Source organism: Pempheris klunzingeri, chromosome 12 (genome assembly GCF_042242105.1).
Source record: "Pempheris klunzingeri isolate RE-2024b chromosome 12, fPemKlu1.hap1, whole genome shotgun sequence".
Lineage (NCBI taxonomy): Eukaryota > Metazoa > Chordata > Actinopteri > Acropomatiformes > Pempheridae > Pempheris > Pempheris klunzingeri.
Window position 1 is genome coordinate 18,593,249 of NC_092023.1, and position 18,624 is coordinate 18,611,872.

Sequence of the window (18,624 nt, forward strand, 5' to 3'; positions counted from 1 at the left end):
CACACTCCCCATTTGGGAAATGCCATTTGTGTTTGTATGCAGCTAACCTGCTCATGTGATAAACTCTTGTAAAGTGTATTTTAGACATAGCCACCAGTCTCTAGGGTGAACTGGTGGAGGAAGGAGTCCCTACTTTTAGTTGCTAACAGATCACATACTTCTTCAAGAATTACAGTGTGGTGCTGACAGATTTAGTTGTGCATGTGACTGAATTATACTTTTTCTGACCCAAATTTCTTTTGGAAAACAAAATTATCAAAATTATTGTACCAGTTTAAATTTTCACTAAGTCCAGTATTCTCTAGAATCCTGTTTTTTCAGATTCAGCACTGTGATTTTAAATATTTACAATTAGTTTTTTTTTATTTTTTATTCATTAAGCCTATCTGTTTTACTGCATTCTATTTATAATGCATGTCAAAGAGCCTGCATGCCAACATAAGATTTGTGTAAAACAATGGCAGCACATTCTGGAAAGGAGGCCGTGTGAAAGGCTGTCACATGGCTATAGGCCAGCTAAATGCAAAGGCAGTAGAGGCCTGCCTTTTTTAGACACAGTTTCATTCAGTGGAGACAGATCACATTTCACTGTTGCATACTTGTTTATTATTCATGGATTTCTGGCAACCACAGACATTATCAGCTGCATTGCTATCCTGAGATCGGTTTCCATAAAATTTTATCCCATTTATTTTTACTGTACATTATTCTTTAAAGACTTGCCAGAAAAATGGTGTGGATTTAATGTACCTTTGTAGTTTGTAACTTGGGCCACTAGATGGAGCTATTTACCTGAACTTGCTGTATTCAAAGCCTCACCTTTGCTGTTGGAAAGATGAAGCTTTATACCCAGGGTTATGATGAGCATAGAAAGTTTGGAGGCATTTTGAGCTAAAACTAGATAATGAAGTGCAGTTCAGGTTATGTCCCGCGCAGACTGCTTTATGTTGTGTCTCTCCACTAAAACTTTATGTGTCCTCTCCTCACAGGGCACGCCGGCACGCTGGAGGGACTTCCACTCAGCCACAATCATCGGGACAAAGATGTTTGTGTTTGGAGGGCGAGCAGACCGCTTTGGTCCCTTCCACTCCAACAACGAGATCTACTGCAACAAGATCAAAGTGTTCGACACAGAGACCAACTGCTGGATGAGCACCCCTTCAACACAGCCTTCCCCTGACGGACGGAGGAGTCATTCAGCCTGTACGTCACAATAATGTACACGGTAACGATGTGCTGTGCTGCTAATGTACACATTTCTGAATGAACTCTGGGTGTTTGGAAATTTCTCATCCCGTTAAGCAAGTTTAATAATCTGGCACTTGAATTAGTCTGAACTAGTAGTTCTTAAGAGGAAGAACTTGAATTTATGGTATCGTTTTTAAGTTTTGGCATTCATGTGTGTACGACTGCAGTCATTTTCCAGTGTGACCTTTCTTTGTCTCATTCTCAAGCATGGTCTTATTTGTGTAGTGGGAGAACGAACAGAGGTATTCATTGTGTATTTACTCGGTACAAAAATGCATTTTCTTTGCCCACGTTTTCTGATTAAACAAAGCCAGGTAATTTCAGTGGGCCATGTAGTTCTGTTTACTGAGTTGCAAATGTCATTGATCTGCATGATTGGCCATAAAAATTGGTTCATATTTTGTTTTCCTTTTCTGTTTAGTTTCCTACAATGGAGAGCTGTACATATTTGGAGGATATAATGCCCGTCTGGATCTGCACTTCAACGACCTTTGGAAATTCAATCCAGGTGACTCACTATTTATGTCAGATCGTGAAAATGCGTTAAGGTGCTTTAAAGCATTGCTGCGAACTGAGTCATACCTGAATGTGTTTCTTTGCTGTTTTACCTCGATTTGGTTTTTGATCTACCTGCATTGATGACTCTTTACAGAGGAAATACAGCACTGGCAGCGCTAGCTGGTTTTGACCCACTTTCCCCCTCATTCTTCTGTAGAGAGCCATGTAGACAATCCTCTCCTCCCTTATTGCATCATTGTCAGTCTCATGATAGTGGCTGGCTGCTCCCTGCTCACTATGCCTGGCGTGAAACTGAGATGAAAAACGGACAATAATTCAGTCTCTGGAGTGTTTGTTGGCTCTTACAAATGCTGCAAGATTGATTCTCAAGTCAGTGTTTTCTGGATAAGGGCTAGTGAAACAAAGCATTGTTGTCATCGCTGAAGCAACACACCAGGGGCATATTCAGACTTTTTAGACTTTCTTTATTGATCCCCCATAGGGGGAAAGTCACATGTTACAGCAGCAACAATAGAAATGAAAGAGTGAAGAAAGCAACAGTAGAAAATAAGCAATAGCAAATAAATATATGTTGTGATGATAAATAAATATTTACACTATGGACATAAAATGTACAAGTATGGACAGGAATATGAAAGGAATGGAATGATATGAATGAAAAACAGTGTATTAACATCAGCCAGTGATGCTGATGTTAAAAAGTCTGATGGCTGATGGAAGGAGTGACCTGTGGTAGCGTTCCTTCTTGCAGGGTGGGTGCCTCAGCCTGTTGCTGAAGGAGCTGCTGAGGGCCCCCACAATCCCGTGCAGGGGGTGAGAGGGGTTGTCCATGATGGACTTGAGTTTTGTTAATGTCCTCCTCTCACACACCTCCTCTATGGAGTCAAGGGAGCAGTCCAGGACAGAACCAGCCCTCCTGACCAGTCAATACAGTGTCCTGTGGTGGTCTAATAGCATTATGCTTTGATTATGTTTGTTTCATGATTACCTTTGTATTTTGGGAGGAATGAAAGTTGTGAATACAGCAACTGACACTGGTCCAGAAGAATAGTAAACTTGGACGGTGGCCGATTTCCTCCCAGCTTGTCTAGTCATCGCTAGGGAAAAGTGATATGAAGGTGCTTTAATGTACCCACATCGCCATTACCATTCTTTAACCATAGTTTATTGCACATCATAGGGTATTATTATTGTTTTTTATGGATGAAGTACTAGGTATGATCAATTGTGTCTAGTGGGAGAGGCTTATACTGAGTGGGCCTGAGATGAACCATTTAAACCAGTGCTTTGCAGCCCACTAGATGGCAGCACCTCAATTATAATCCTAATTATCCAACAACATCTGAAAGCCCTGTTGCTATAGAGATGCAATGATGCTGTTGGCTCTGAAAGTGTGAGACTTCACAGTTCATCCTTATATGGAGCAGCTGAAAGAGCCTCAGTGTCGTCACTGATATTGCACCTCAGCAGAGCAGAAAGTGATTTGTTTCTATTTCTAAAATGTACACGTTTGTGTTAAAATGAAGGTTAAGTTTTGTCTTCTTGCTTTCATCACTCCTTTTCATTCCCGTATCCTTGGGCTTTGTGTTTGTGGTTAAATATAGCAGGTATCTGAATAAACTGCAGGCAAAATGGGAAGTTCTTATATGGTTATATAACATAAAGTAACTGATATTTCGTGTAATTGCTATGATGTAGCCCTCACAGAACAAAATGTATTATGCCAAAGATTCCTCTGTTGAGCAGTTTAAAGCAAGAATGTAATTTGTAAAGTTTTACTGAGTCTTGCATCTTGAAAGAAGTCACCCGGGGGTTACATAAGTCTGTTTTTTTTTTTTAATCATCATGTCTAAATATTGTAATCTCGACTTCACTCTTATCTTGTGCATACAAACTACAGAAGCCTTCTCCTGGGTGAAGATAGAGCCGAAAGGGAAAGGCCCATGTCCAAGGAGACGGCAGTGCTGTTGTATGGTTGGAGATCGAATTGTCCTCTTTGGAGGAACCAGGTAAGGCACAAATTATTCTACATTATTCTCTTCTCTGTAAAACTGACACAAGCCCATTATCTAAATGGGTTTATTTGTTCACTGAAATGATGGATGCTCCCAATTGTTTTCTCTGCTAGGTAATTATTCTAGTAGTAAAATTCTTCTTTTTAGAGTAATTCTCTATTGATTCATTAAATAGTTGTTTATAAATATATTATTCATTATGTACGCATTTCCTCAAACTAAAGAATATGAATATTACAGAGGCTGTGTGCCAGCTGACCCTTGGATTTCATATAACGAGAGCAGTGTCACACAGCTAAATGCTGAATGTGGCTGGCACCATTAAGTTCGTGTGTTGAAAATACCAAAGTTAAAGGTTTGCATGCACTTTGACTCAAAGAGATGATGATGTTTGTTGTGTAAAACATACTGTAAGTGTTAAGATGCCATTGGTCTCCATTGATTTCAGTTGGATCTAAAAGTCAAAATTTTTAAAAATCTTGAACCTTGCTTATGTCAGGTGACCCAATACAATCTGCACCATGCTGTTTTGTCATTGTCACTTAGTAGAGGTTTTAGAATTAGGATGCATCTATACCTTTGAATCTATTTCCTCAAGAAGTAGGTGGAAACTAATGTTAAAAACACTGCATTTCACAAACTAGCACGACAGACCGGGACAGTAAAATTCAAAGAGTGGCCACGGAAAAACAAAACGGTTCAACAAAATGTTAGTTGAAAAGCTACAGCGAAATACTGTAGGAACAATACTACTGTATGGAACCACTATACAGTTATGTGTTTAAAGGTGGATCTAAAAAAATTTAGGCTGTCAATCAATTGAAAAAAGATATTCAATAATTAATCACACAATGTACTGTAATTAATTGTATTTATTTGTCTTGAGACTGAAGCATGAAATAATGGGTATTTAAATGTGAAATCTCAGAATCTATGTAGAATATACACAAACATACATTTAAATGCAATTGCATATTGTTCAGGAGCGTCTTTTTAACTTTATGCACAGATTGTGTCCTGTGAACTATGGAGACAAACCATTGCATGATCTGTAGAGCTGCAGCTCTGTCTGCTGTCTCTTAGTCTTCTGAACAGGTTTCAAGTGTAGGACTGAATGAACAGAGCACCAGGCCCACTTCACAGACACGCACACCCCCACAAACACACACAGGAACAAACAAGCACCCAAGAGATGCAAGCAGAAACTGGGCACAGGGCCATGACAACAAACAGGTTTCATGTGTTCCAGCATTACAGCTGAAACAATAATTAAAACTGTTGTTAAGTTTGAAGGAGCTGACACAGCTTCATCTGGATGCACCATGGTGGGGTTGGTCTGACAACAGTGGGGCAGAGACAACGGTCATAACCTGTTATCATTATTATTATGTCATCTTTATGGCTCAGACGCCTATTACCCACTCTCACAGGCATCGGAAAATTTAAAAATTTTGAAAATTGCTGCTACGACACAGGAAGTAAACAAAACATCACTGTGTTAATTACATAATCTTCTAACACAAATTTTATTCGATTTATTCAAAATTCACATGTTAATTTTGACAGAACTAAAATAATATACAGTGGAATGTCTAAAACCCACATATACTTGCTCACACACCCCTCCCAAACACTTGTGAGTCTTTTTATTGTTTGTTGTCATTATCTTGATGAAGGGTAAGGCATTCTGTGTTTTTGAACAGTTTGTGGAGTCCTCCCTTTTCAATATGCCAGATGGAGGGTCTGGCTCCTGTAGAAAGCAGTCCGATGATTCCCTCGCTGGCCATAAGACAGTAATGATTGTCGGGGATTCATATCTGGTAAGGTGCCACTGGGCCGGTGACGAGCTTGTGATAGGCCAGTAGCCAGGGGAGTAATGAGGTAGCATGGTCCAGAAGTCGTCCGGGACCAGGGCTACTGTTATCCGCTAGGCTGTGTTATCAGGCAAACCCCACTGGGATAGCCTGATAGTGGGGATCGGGAGGCTGTGGATAAGAGTCCTCTCAGGCCCACTACGTCTACAGGCCCTCCGGTCCTTTAGGCCTCTGGCTGCTGCTGGATTCGCTTTCTATTGCTCCAGTGGCCACCACATCATGAGGAGCAACACACCTTAATACACAAGTCTAATCTCGATTCATCTGTAATGCATAGATCTATTTTCAAAGACTACTTTTCGCATTCATATTAGTAATTACAATTCAAAGAACCCAAATCTGCTGCTCATAAACAGCAGTCAAATAATACACCGTCAGTTATTGATGTGGAACTGAGACGAAAATAATTGTTTGGAAGAGATGAAGGGTTTTAAAAGATGCTTATTTTTGAACATTGTTTGGTTTCTCGCCAGGATTAGTCCAGGGTGGGTGTTAAGAGAGTCATGATTTCCTGTTGTGAGCAGATAGGGCAGGGGGATAGAAAGGGAGTGTCACTGGGGCCACTGGAATGATGGAGGGTGCTGGCCGCGAAGAGGAAGAAATCAAACACCACACAATATCTCCAACATCCTGTTTAAAAGGTTCAGGGCACATTGTTTTTTTTGTTCTTTTTAGGAAACTGGTGCCAATTCAACTTTTCTGCCACATGCTGTTACAACATATATGCACGAATGCACACCAAGTATGTTCACGAGAGGAGAACTTTGGTTTGTTTGTGTGATTTGTTAAGTGGAGGATTTTGTTGTCGAACGGTTGCTCAGTTTGTTTTAAGTCTGCCAAGATGTTGTTTCCTGTTACTGTACAAAGTACAGCAATGATCCTTGCGGGCAAGTTGGCCACACAGGTTCTCTTGACCAGCATTGCACGTTTGTTATTTACATGAGCACACCTAAGCCTCTTACACACAGGAACTCCCATAAGCACATGCACACACACACTAAGACACACAAACAGACTCCAAGCAGCTTCTTATCACACTCATTTGTTTGCTTTCTCGTCTTTACTAAGAAAGTTTTCCAGTCAAGATTCATTTGGTGTTTTTTAATTTGTGTCTTGATTGGCACCGATTAAGATTAGACTGTACAAGCATTTCTTTTATTGTACACCTCTAATTTAGCGCGACCGTTCCGTTTAAAACTAGCCACGGCTGTTTCACCTGTGTTTATTTTTGCGTGACCTAACAACATGAGGGCAGTTAACAGGGCCAAAAACGTATTGGTGTCTGTCTCAACTCAATTGACAAACGCTTGCACAGGCAATCATGAATTATTTTCTGGACACTTTGCTTGTGTTTTTTGTGGGGCTCCTCATTTTGGTCAGTCTGCCAAGGAAATTGTGTTCAAATTTATGGTGTCCATCTTGTTTTCCTGGGCTCGTTGTCCTTTCATATTGATCCTAAACAGAACCCTTCTGTTGATACTTTTCCCCAGTTTATGATATTTATTTTACCTGCAGGAATTTGTTCAGGAATAATTTATTACTTTAGTGAAGGACAATAAAACTATTAAGTCCAAGAGTTCTCTGCTTTCAAAGGGGTTACTCTCTGGACTGGACATAACATTGTGTTGACACTGAACACATTTGTATATGTGATATAGACTCTAATGAATAAAAAGAGACTGATGAAGGCAAAACGTGAGATTATGAGTTTAAGTATTCAGTGTTGGAATATGTTTGGATTTACATTGGATGAGCCATGATGTTTACATTAGATTTCTCTATTTTAGTGCTGTTAAATTGGTTTCCATTAAATCATTTGCCATGAAACAGCATAGTTGTTTGTTTTTAGTATGTTTTTAGGTAAACACTTGCCCCTCTTTTAGGCTAAATGACCAGAGTGCGTGTGTGTGTGTGTGTGTGTGTGTGTGTGTGTGGGTATGTGTGTAAATGACAGGCCAGGCAGTCTATTCAGTGCCACTTACGTCAATGTAAACAGGCCTGCTGAGCTGCAGAAAGGCGCGAAATTCTGCCCCATCTCTGATTTATGACCTTGGGGAGCATTCTTTCTCACGGGGTGCAATTTGATATACCCTCTGCGCCTCTGCTACACTCATTTACTGAGACCTGCTCACTGCCCCACGAAGGATGACCCGTGCATGACTAACTCCACCTGCACTGACCTTCACCTACGCACACAAGCAATGAGCAGCGTGCTTTGCTAAGCCCTGCACCTTTTGTTACTTTTTTCACACCTTCCGAGGAATTGAACACAGCTAAAGACAGTGCCATGTAGATTATAGATCTCCTGCTGAGGCTATGTGGTCATTATTGGCGTTCATCACACTCTGTGTATAATTGCTTACGACAAGCCCAGTTTGGGCTAAATCGGGAACCATTTTAAGCTTGGGTACAGGGCATCCTATGAGGGGCAGGATGTGAACAAGGACATGACAGATTGGCATGCTGGGAGCAGACAGCTTGGAAACTGTGAAGGGGAATCTAGCACTGGCCATTGAGCTACTTGGCCATGACAATGCGTATTCATTCCGTCATTGCATTTAGGGAATATATTTTTACCATGACAGGTATTCATGCGTCTCTGATGGTTGTAACGATGACTGAATTAGATAATCTTATTGTGTTAAATTTTCACTCTGCGATTGAAGATTTGCTTTTTTTTTTTTGCCATTTGGTAAATGTTAAGATCAGAAACATCCCAGTTGTCTGTAGAATTGAGATTTTGTGCCTTTTAGCCCTTCAGCAGCTTTATGTGGTCTGCTGATAATGAGTTTGCTTCAAAGGGGATTTGATTGCCTTTCACTGCGAGAAGCAGGGACCAATGGCTGTCAGTTATAAGATCTAACAATGCAAAAGTGGCCTTATGCGATGAATGCGTGTCTTTGATGTCATCACTGTGCGTAGGCAGATCCAGGTAAGTTCTGTGACCCTTGTGTAAACGATGATGAGGTTAGAGGTGGTAGCAGCAGTAGTAACATAGAGGGAGCTTCCTCTGTTAGACCAGTTTTAAAGAATCAAATATAGGAAAGAAAGTAGTGGTAGCAGCACCTCAGACCTGCAACTATGGACACGGGCAAAGAAAGTAATAGCTGCTGCAGTTTTAACATTCGTGCCACCTCATGGCAATGGGTGTAATAGCTGCAGTTTTCCTTGTGTACTACACGTTGGTTAGAATAAAATGTAGAAGAAATGATAAAATTGTGCAAAATGCAAACTTCCACTGGGCAGTAAATGCTCAAAATGAAATGCAGTTACTTAATATCACTTAATCCTGATGTTGTAACAACCTTTCCCAGAATCTATAATGCAGGAAAACCAGAGGCCCCTGCAAACCCAGTTGTGATATTGCTGGCACTGTGGCCCCACAATTGGTTGATTTCGACTGGCTGTAGTTTTAAGCGCTTCTCGCCACTGACTCTTATAATGACTACTGACCTAATGTGCCCATTAGATTGCAGTTATGCGGTGTCTTTTCAAAACGAGAAACTACGTTAGGATATTAACACAATCACTGTGTCCATGATTCACTTCCCCGGTTCAGAATTTCAGTCTAAATCATTTTCTCTCTTCTGTTGCATTGTGCCATTTGTGTGTTTTGCATGTGTCTGGATGTATTCTTATGACTTAATGACTCACAGCTCTTGTTGAGCTGACGTCAGAGTGGTGCACATGCTTGCTTTGCTCTGCCAGCCTTAACGCATGTGTTCCATTTGGCAATATGCACAGTCGCTTGGTACATTTAGAGAAGATGGAAAGCGTGCTGACGCCAGTGCTAACATTAGATGCAGATATATATGCTTCAATTATTGGCCTGTTGGTCTGTTGCAAACAGGTTTAGTATAGATGCAAAGTGCTAAATATAAGAGAGGATATGGTTTATATTTGGTTTATAAGCTGACTCTATTTTAGTTTCAGTGTAAACTTTAAACAGATTTTATTTGTCAGTTCTCCTGCCACCATTGAGTCTTCAGGTAGGGAGATTTTGTGACTGCTACATTTTCTGAGCAAGGGGTAGACTACATAGCAGGTAATCTCACTGGTAGCCAAAACATCCCAGGCCAAAACCTCTTGTTTAATCCACCAGAATCTCACCGTGATATTTAATCTGCATGGAATTTAAGTGGTCATTTCAAAACAGCAAGTTGTTGAGCCACGGAGCTTCTGCACAGTCCAGTGATTTTGTTTAGTAGATCAGGAAGGTCAAAAGCCTGGTGCCTCGATATCACCTGCAGGCCATTTTGCACCTTATCAATGGCTGAAAGGGCTGCTGTTATGATAGTCCAGCTGGTTGGAGTGTGGCTTGTTATCACTGTTGAACCTGAGAGTTCAAATGTTAGACTAAACACAATGTGGGACTAAGTCAGAACTGATTCTAAAACACTATTTTCTCGCCAGTCATTACAGGGAAACCTCTGCTTTCTGTTTTGATTTATTTGATATATACAATTTGATTCATTCTTGACTCCACATATCATTATGGCTGCACTCCCTGCACCCAACAATGTCTTCAAATCAGCCAAAGTGGGACATGGCTCCATGGAAACAAGCCTATCAACACACCATAGATTTGGATGCCACACACATGTTGTCGTTTGGCCTTCAGTGTCAAAGGGTAGGCTGCAGAAGTTTCCTTTATTAATTGTCTGTGTGCTTGTGTGTGTGTGTGTTTAGTGTGCTCGAGATAAAACCTGTCAAACAGTGGAGGTGACCCTAACAGGATGTGGGGCAGCCCGCACGTGGCAGGACAGGACCTTGGGGCAGCACAGCAACACTGTGATTTACTCTTCAAAGACAAGCGCATGATAGTATTTCATCTGCATCTTAACCTTCTTAAACCCACCAACAGGCTGTATACATTAAGGTGTCATAGGGTTGAGTGTTACACAGCAGCTCAAATAAACAGCCTGCATAGGTGATGCTTTGTGATGCTCTTGACCACATAAATTCACTTGTCTAAATAGTAGTAGTTAGCTTGTGATTTACTTCTGTCAACATGACCAGAACACCTCATGGTGGTTTTAGGTCTCTTCTGTAGAACAATGACATGCAGCCTATAGACAAAATAAAAACTGGCAAGCAAAGCACACCAACCTACTGATTTAACAGCGTATGAGGCAGTTCGCTCACAGTCAGTAAGTCATGTGGAAACAACCCTGCTTGGCAATGAAATAGACATTTCTGAAACAAGGCTTTTGTTGGTGAAGGAAAATGATCCAACTAAAGTGAGATGAAACACTTGGAGCAATATTAAAAGCGCAGGATATGAAGACATAATAACTTGGCCGGAAAAAATAGCTTGTTTACTAATGAGCGACTCTCATAGAAGGCATGGACCATAACCATCCATGTAATTAAACTATGGTCTGTAGCCACTGTACGCTTTGTTTTTCCTAATGTGAGTGTCTCCTGTTGGATGGATGACCTTGATGCTAGTCTTCAGACTGGAGCTACAGAGGAAGTACCTTCTTTTTCCAAATTGAATCTGCCAGCTATAGAGGAGCATTTGACAAGCGCTTGAGTCTTTCCCCTGTATATTCACCAGCTGTGTTCAAGGTTCTGAAACACTATTTAATGCCCTCTTCTTCATTTTTATAGGCAGCTAGGTTGATAACCTGTCCCAGTGAAAGGGTCTACATTTGTATTTGCCTGAGATTTGTAGGGCCGGCTTTCCTCTCCAACACTACGACCAAGTCCAACTACATTTTGTTCACAGGGGTTGCAATTTGAGACGCTCGCTTCACTAGCGGCTGGCATCTCCTCTGTCTAATCTGAAGCCAGGCGTCTCTTTCGGGGATCCAGCTGTAGTGTGTGTCTCACCCTCTGTATGGGGCTTAGGTCTGGACAACTACAGGTCTTAATCCACCGTCCAGCCACCGCCCAGGAGGGGGCACAGATAGCGTGGTAAGACGAGGTGAGACGGTCGAGATTAAGGTGAAAGAAATGGACGGGAATCTATCAATCAGTGATAACCAAGTCTGTTGGATTTCTTAACAGTCTCGTAAACCCACTGCTATCAGATCCCATCTGTAGGCTTTGTGGTTTAATAAAAAAAAATATCTGTGCTTTTTAAGTGACCGGAAAAGTAGAAAAATTATTTCTTTTTTTAACAACTGCCTGGCTGCGGGTTGCCATCTACAAAGCAACAACTCTGAGAAGCAAAATTAATGATATAATACTTTTGAAGGGAGAGACGACGTCATCCTACGATGATTAAGACCTCCAGAACAGTCCTAATCACAATCCAGCCACAGTCTTACATTGCTCTTTAAATTGTGTCGCTTTCAGTGCCCGACATGCTCGTATCCAACTAATCCTTTGGTGGTTAATGCGTTGCTTTTCAGTGTGGTATCATATAGTCATGTTTAATGTCAAATTCCTATCTGGTTTTTAAGTTTGTTGTAGTCACTACCTGTCCAAAGCATTTTCATTTGTTTTCACTTGATACCAGTGCGAGCAGTGATGGCAGTGCCACTGAAATAATGTGATGCACGTCTGGCCATCCTGATAAGGCACACTGCAGGAAGTTATAGTGCACGATGAGTTCCTGTGAGCTTAGTGGTTCTGAAGGAGCAACGTTCGTTAGGACACGGAGAAAGGATGCAGATCATATCTCTCCCAAGAATGAGGATATGGCCAATGAAGCCACTGAAAACATGCCTACGACAGGATGGGCTCCAGATATACTGTCAACATTAGAGGTGTTGCAGATGGAGTTTACTCCAACACAATCTTTTACTTGTTATTTCATTTGCGTTATTGCTGTTTCTGAGAGTAATTTGCAAAATTTGTGGGCAATTACATTGCTGAACACTTGAGACATTTCAGTGTGTACTCAGGCCCTGTGCTGTTCCCTCATTAGTTTTAGGACTGTAGTTAAGCTCTCTCCTCTACTGTTTTGAGACCTAGGGATGGAAGATAATGAGGTGGAGCAGGCAGTGTATTGCTAGAAAGGACTGGCAATTGGGTGATTAGACACCCTCATTGAGTGTTGTTTGAAATAGCAACCAGTGTTTTTTTAGTGGGGGAGCGGCATCACTCAGGGCTCATTCAGACTGGGAACCACTGCTGCTGCAGGGGGAGGAGCACTTTCACACATACTGATACTTTGCTGATCGAGTAACAAAGTGACCCGTCAAACCCCAGGATGCCACATAAAGTCGCACACTGTGACTTTCCCGCTTCCAAGTACTTCCAGTCTATGTTACCACACCTCTCTTTTCCTTCCTCTGCGATCCCCTTCAGCTTCGTTCATTTTTGCGATGACCAATAAAACATTACCGTTCCTTAATGTTCTGCTGAATTTCACACCCAGGCTGACATTATCCGTGAACACGCGAGAAAGCCTTGTCCTAGGGGATGCGGTCTTCATCTCTCTTGTTGCTCCTGCTAAAGCATCCTCTTATCTGTACCCTTTCACGCGTCATCATGCAGGGCCTGTACCTTCTCTCCACGTGAGCCTGCACAGTAGTTAACAGCTACTGCAGTGAGCTCTTTAGAATAGATGCTGCTTTTCATTACTTCTACGATGGAGACAGACCGATGATGTTAGTGTCATTTGCACATATTCAATGGCAATAGTAATGGCGCAATAATGGCACAGCAGATTTTGTCTTTGCACAAGCACAGGCAGTGAATAATCAATACACATACAAGAAACCAAATTCATAAAAGATAATAAAGATAATGGTATTCAACAAGCTGCCTTTGTGACCCGCAGTTTATGAGGACCAAGCGAGGGAGGGAGCAAGGGACATCACAAAAGCTACGGGCAGTTGTATGTGCTTAATGATGGTCCTATGGCAGCTAATGGCTGACTGTTTGCTTGGTGTGTCAAGACATGTCAGACTGAAATCCTAACAAATATCCTCCTGTAGTCTATAGTGTTTCTGTGATTGTTTTGATAATTAATAGTAGTTACTGGAATTTAATTCTTACATTGGTGATATTTGTAACAATTAATCAATTTCAGCACAGGTTTTATTGCTGCATTGTTTTAAATGTATATTATCAAGTCCCTATTATTGTTCATCATCTTGATTTTAAAATGGGTCTGATTTGAAAACTACCATTTTAATCCCAACAGTAATGTTACAACCAGCAATGAGGGGCAGGTCCAGGAGCAGACAGTCCAATGATGACGGAAGGGCCGGAGGGGTATTCTGATAAAGGCCGATGCTGTAAGCCCGGGTGGATCACCACCTGGGGGGCAGGGGGCGTAATGACTTCCCCAGCTGGCCCCCTGGGACGACTGCGCTCGTGCTCTGCACCTCTCCTGGCTGCTTTAAGCCACTACCATGTTTGTTTAGGGAAGATTAGCAACGTAAAACCCTTACAACATCCTGAACACGCAGCAAAGGGAGACGAGATGGAGAGGACAGCGGGAAAGAGGAATAGAAATTGATGGGTGGAGGAGGATGGTGAAAGGGGAAATAGAAAAAGATGCAATTCCAAGTCATTCACAGCTAATGGTTTGAGCTAGATTTGATTTGACAGTGCTGTAGTGAAGTCTGATGGTGTCTTTGGTGGGACACAAGCAACTCACTGGCCAGTCCACGCGTACCATTCTTAAAGCAGAAATAGACTAAACTTTTTTCTTTTACCTATCATTATGAAGTAAGTCTTGATTGCACAGTGCAATGGCTTCAGAAAAATGACTTCTGCGTTTAGATTGGTTCCCCATGAACCTCACACTATTTAACTTTGTCTCTCACTGGGTACAATCTCCCAGGAAAATGAAGGCTCAATTTACAGCACAAAGGAAGTGCGTCAACCATTGCGTAACCAACAGGATGAGGATAGTGCTTTTTTTTTTTTTACCCCCTGGTATATAGAATATTTCACAGCCAAATCTGATGTCCGACTACTTCTGTCTGCATATGCTGAGTTTTAGTTGCATTGAGAATACTAGCAGAATTAACTTGATCTACTTGTTGTTATGAAAATCAATGAAATATGTTACAGTTGTCTCCATTGTACGTTTTCTTCCATTCTGTTCTTCCGTTTTCCAACATGCTACCCACCAACTTCACTTTTCTTAACACATACTGAAGAGTTTCTATCTGCTTTCATGTCTCCATTGAAGACTGACTGAATGAATGCACTCACTGTTTCTCCTGATGTCTTCTTCTGGTCGCCTTGATGCCATCATCTGCTGCAGTTACTTGTTTGAGTTACAAACTATGTTATTACTATGCAGTGCACATCATTACACTAGCTTTTGCCGGTCCCTAAATTCAATATGAAGTTGTGACAATTTCACTTCACCCCGTCCGTGAACATGCTTCCCCCCTTGCTCCCATCTCCAAAGTTGTGTTGAAATTGTGAAAGTGAGAAAATGTGGTGAAAAAATGCTGTGTGAACCTGCGCTGTTGGTAATTGCAGTAAAACAATATGGGTGTCTCTGCAACAGTGGTGCGTATAATGGGAGGGTGAAAAGTCTTTTATTTTATTTTATTTAAGGACCAAACCTGGCTACCAGGTCCCCCAGTTATTCTCCATGAGAGATATTAACAGACACTAAACTGCTCAGTAAATACACCAGTTATGCTCAAGCTGTCCTCTGGGTAGTGTAAAACTGAAGAATCTTTTCTGTCCCTAATCTGGAGAGGTCTCTTGGTGCAGCAAGTAAATTTACAGGAATGTACTTGCTGCCTTGTGGGAATAAATCTCCCTTAAATGTCAGCTCATCTCCCACAGGCTGTAGCCTATAGCCGTAACTCTCAGTTCTAATGTTGTAAAGCGTTTTTATTCAGTATCCTTCCAAATAGTCATGTGTTGCATTTTGATGAATCTGTTAATTAATACAAAAGAGTGTTGTGATGCAAGTAGGTTTTCTAAACTGTGGTACACCAGGTGTGTCACAGGTGTATGTGTTTAGCTGTGGCAGGAAACAGATGTGCAGTGATATCAACGGCTGCACGGGTCTGGGAGACTATCAGCATGAGCCAGCCTGCTGTCTCATTGCAGCGCTGGACTTCCTGTGGGCTTAAATCATGCCAGCCCATGATAAGGAGAGCAGAGCACTGTGTTAACAGCACTGCTCCTTTTGAGAGTAATCTGTGGTTCCCTGATTATTAACCTGGGTGATTAAATTAAGGTTGTATGAGGATGACAAGATAAATCATTTGGAGCCCGTTGGGAACTCTAGGAATGACATGAGGGGGAAAAAAAAAACAATGAAGTTGCACCATGAAACAGTTGAGAAGCAAATACAACCTTGGCAAGGTGTGTGGCTCTTGCTCATGAAAACAGACAGGAGGTTTGAGGAGTTACTGTTATCTTCCTCGATGCATTTAAATCTGCAACCACTTGTAAGTTGCCAGTTTCAATGTGTTTTTGTCGACAGCTCTAATCTTATAAAAGCCATTTTTGTTCTCTTTACAGCCCCTGTCCAGAGCAAGGGATGGGAGATGAATTTAACCTTATGGATCATTCAGACCTGTATATCTTAGACTTCAGTAAGTATTCTCTTCCGTTCTCTCAGATGCACAAATTCTCTTGTACCACCCCAGGTTGCAGTGTTTTTAGCCACGTTGCCAGGTTAAATAAGATATCCTGTAGTCTCGTCAATACATTTCATAGAACTGATACCGTCCTTACATGACTGCTTCATTTCTCACCTGGCCCAGTGTGCCCGGCCTTGGCCCTGTTTTGTGTTATCACATGGTGCACTTCCGACTCATGGACTCCCAAATATAGCCATTTCCTGCCTGCACTGGGGTAGTGTGTAATGCTGTCAGGTCACAGTTAGGGTTTGTGTAGGTGGGCTTACACATGGACGCAGGAGCCGTATGGGACTGGCAGTACCCAGTGGCATCCCCTGTGGCATACGCCTCCACGTGCCAGTCGCGCGTGCCCTCACACTGTTTATCCCTGAGCATATGGTGGAAGAGCCATGACGGTGATAGTAATTGAGAGGAGATTTGTAATAATAAATACAAAGATTATTTGTGTACCGAGATGATTAAACACTAGCCTCATAATGATGTGCGTGCCCCCATATGTGAACACTGTTGTTTGTTTTAGCTGTTTTTCTGGGGTATTGTATAAACAGAACATGTTGATTTTTACACCATAGAGAGGAAATCTAACCCCTTTCATCTACAGATTCTTAGATCTGACCTGCCTGGCTCCATTATGAATTCCCACAGCCTAAAATGGATATTCTTAGCCTGAGCATGATTAGTGTCTGTGATCAGTCTGTGACTCATTACACTTTCTCTTCTTTTCAGGCCCTAATTTGAAGACATTATGCAAAATAGCTGTAATTCAGTACAGTCTGGAGCAGTCAGGACTCCCACATGATATCAGGTCAGACTTGCATCCTCTTCTCAAATATTAGTGCTATTTGATCATAGAACGGACATATTGTTGTTCATCCTGTATTATGCTCGTCATCTTTGCCACCACTCTGTCTCTCTCAATAATGAGGCTGTCTTTCAGTGGGGCAAATTATGACTCATTATCCTTCATTTAAGCACTGTAAGTTTTACTCAGGCTTTTGTCTGACTTTACATAAAGTCCCCACGTTAAGGTTTGTACGTGATTATATAATCCTCTATATAATAGCATGAAGGTTTGTGTATAGAAAAGTATAGTCCTGCTATACTTTCAATCTGTTCATTGTCTGTGTGCCCATGTACAATTTGCACAAAAAATGCCGCACTGAGATGCACACAAATAGAAACCAAAATAAGAGGCTGACTTTCTCTTTCTACTTATTTGTAGCGTGGAAGTGTTAACAAGGGAACAAAGATAGAGACAGAATACAGCAGATGTTACCCAGGAACTCGCTTTCTTGAAAGAATGACGTATTCCCAAAACGATAAAAACAATTATCTACTTTGCAACCGCAGACGTACATCACAATATATAATCTTTCTATTGCATCGTGCTGTTATCTGCTGATAAAATGTTTCACAAGCTGCTGAGATTTCCAGCTTGCAGGATGAACACTGCCTCACCTGGCAGAATCTTTGCTAAGGGGCTGGAAGCATAAAGATGGCAAACAAATGAAGATGAATCTAATCTAACTAACAATCTTCAATCAATCAATTGTTGTTAGTTGCAGCCTTACAGCAGAATATTAACCAGCCTGACACCAGCCTACAGAGGATCACTGTGTACAATCAGAACTTGGCTCATGATCATTTTGTGTGTAATTAGAAAAATTACTTGTCTCTTCTCACAATTTCAAATCAATATGCTTTAGCTCTAAATGCAGTGGAATTTGTGAGCGAGTGCATGAACAGCTGTGTAATATTTCACAACCCCAGATCAATAAATCACTGTTGCCTATTTGTGAAAAAATGCTGGAAAAATAATTGCTCAGACAAGCTGCTTCTTTGCTAATTTAGAGTACCAGTTGCTGAATAATTTATTACCTATATTTTGTATTTTAGTTAATGGCACTAATGGCTCTGTTTCATCACAGCCAGATAGGATGTAACAATTATTAGTCACTGTCTCAGTGGCTTACTCTTAGAAATTGCCAGTCATTCTGCTGTCTTTGCTCAGCGCTTCCTCTCGCGGGCTGCTTGAGTTGCTGTTGTGCAGTTATGTGTGTCTAGATACAGACATGCACATACATATTTGTGTTAGCTGCTTGAATCCTTCTTTTGCTTTTATTCCAGAATTCGCACACTCACAGCCACAAAACAGCTCGCTTTCTAGGAAACCATTGAAGTACAGTGAAATGATTTAGAATAAAAAGAAAAAGGAGGTGCAGCAGAAGTGTAAGGCAAACACTGTTGCTCATAGAAAAGAGTGCAGTGAATTATATCTATATATATTTCTTCGCTCCCACTGACATTGAAATGTATTTAGACATAACTTGCAAGACAGACTCAAAACCTTTAGAGCACCACTTTGAATTGTTGTGATAATACATGGTAAGGAAGATGTAATAACTGTTCAACTGAGATTTTAAATCATGTAAAGGCAAAAATAAG

The 18,624-nt window shown here is 41.3% G+C and overlaps 1 protein-coding gene across 1 annotated transcript in view; it reads left to right on the plus strand.

The window, feature by feature from the left end:
• Positions 1-18,624, plus strand: part of klhdc3 (kelch domain containing 3) — a 28,113-nt gene that overhangs the window by 4,855 nt on the left and 4,634 nt on the right. Inside the window, exons 6-10 of the mRNA XM_070841257.1 lie at positions 990-1,203; positions 1,670-1,756; positions 3,668-3,776; positions 16,058-16,131; positions 16,906-16,984. Coding sequence (XP_070697358.1) covers positions 990-1,203; positions 1,670-1,756; positions 3,668-3,776; positions 16,058-16,131; positions 16,906-16,984 — 563 coding nt within the window. The remainder of the gene's footprint in view (positions 1-989; positions 1,204-1,669; positions 1,757-3,667; positions 3,777-16,057; positions 16,132-16,905; positions 16,985-18,624) is intronic.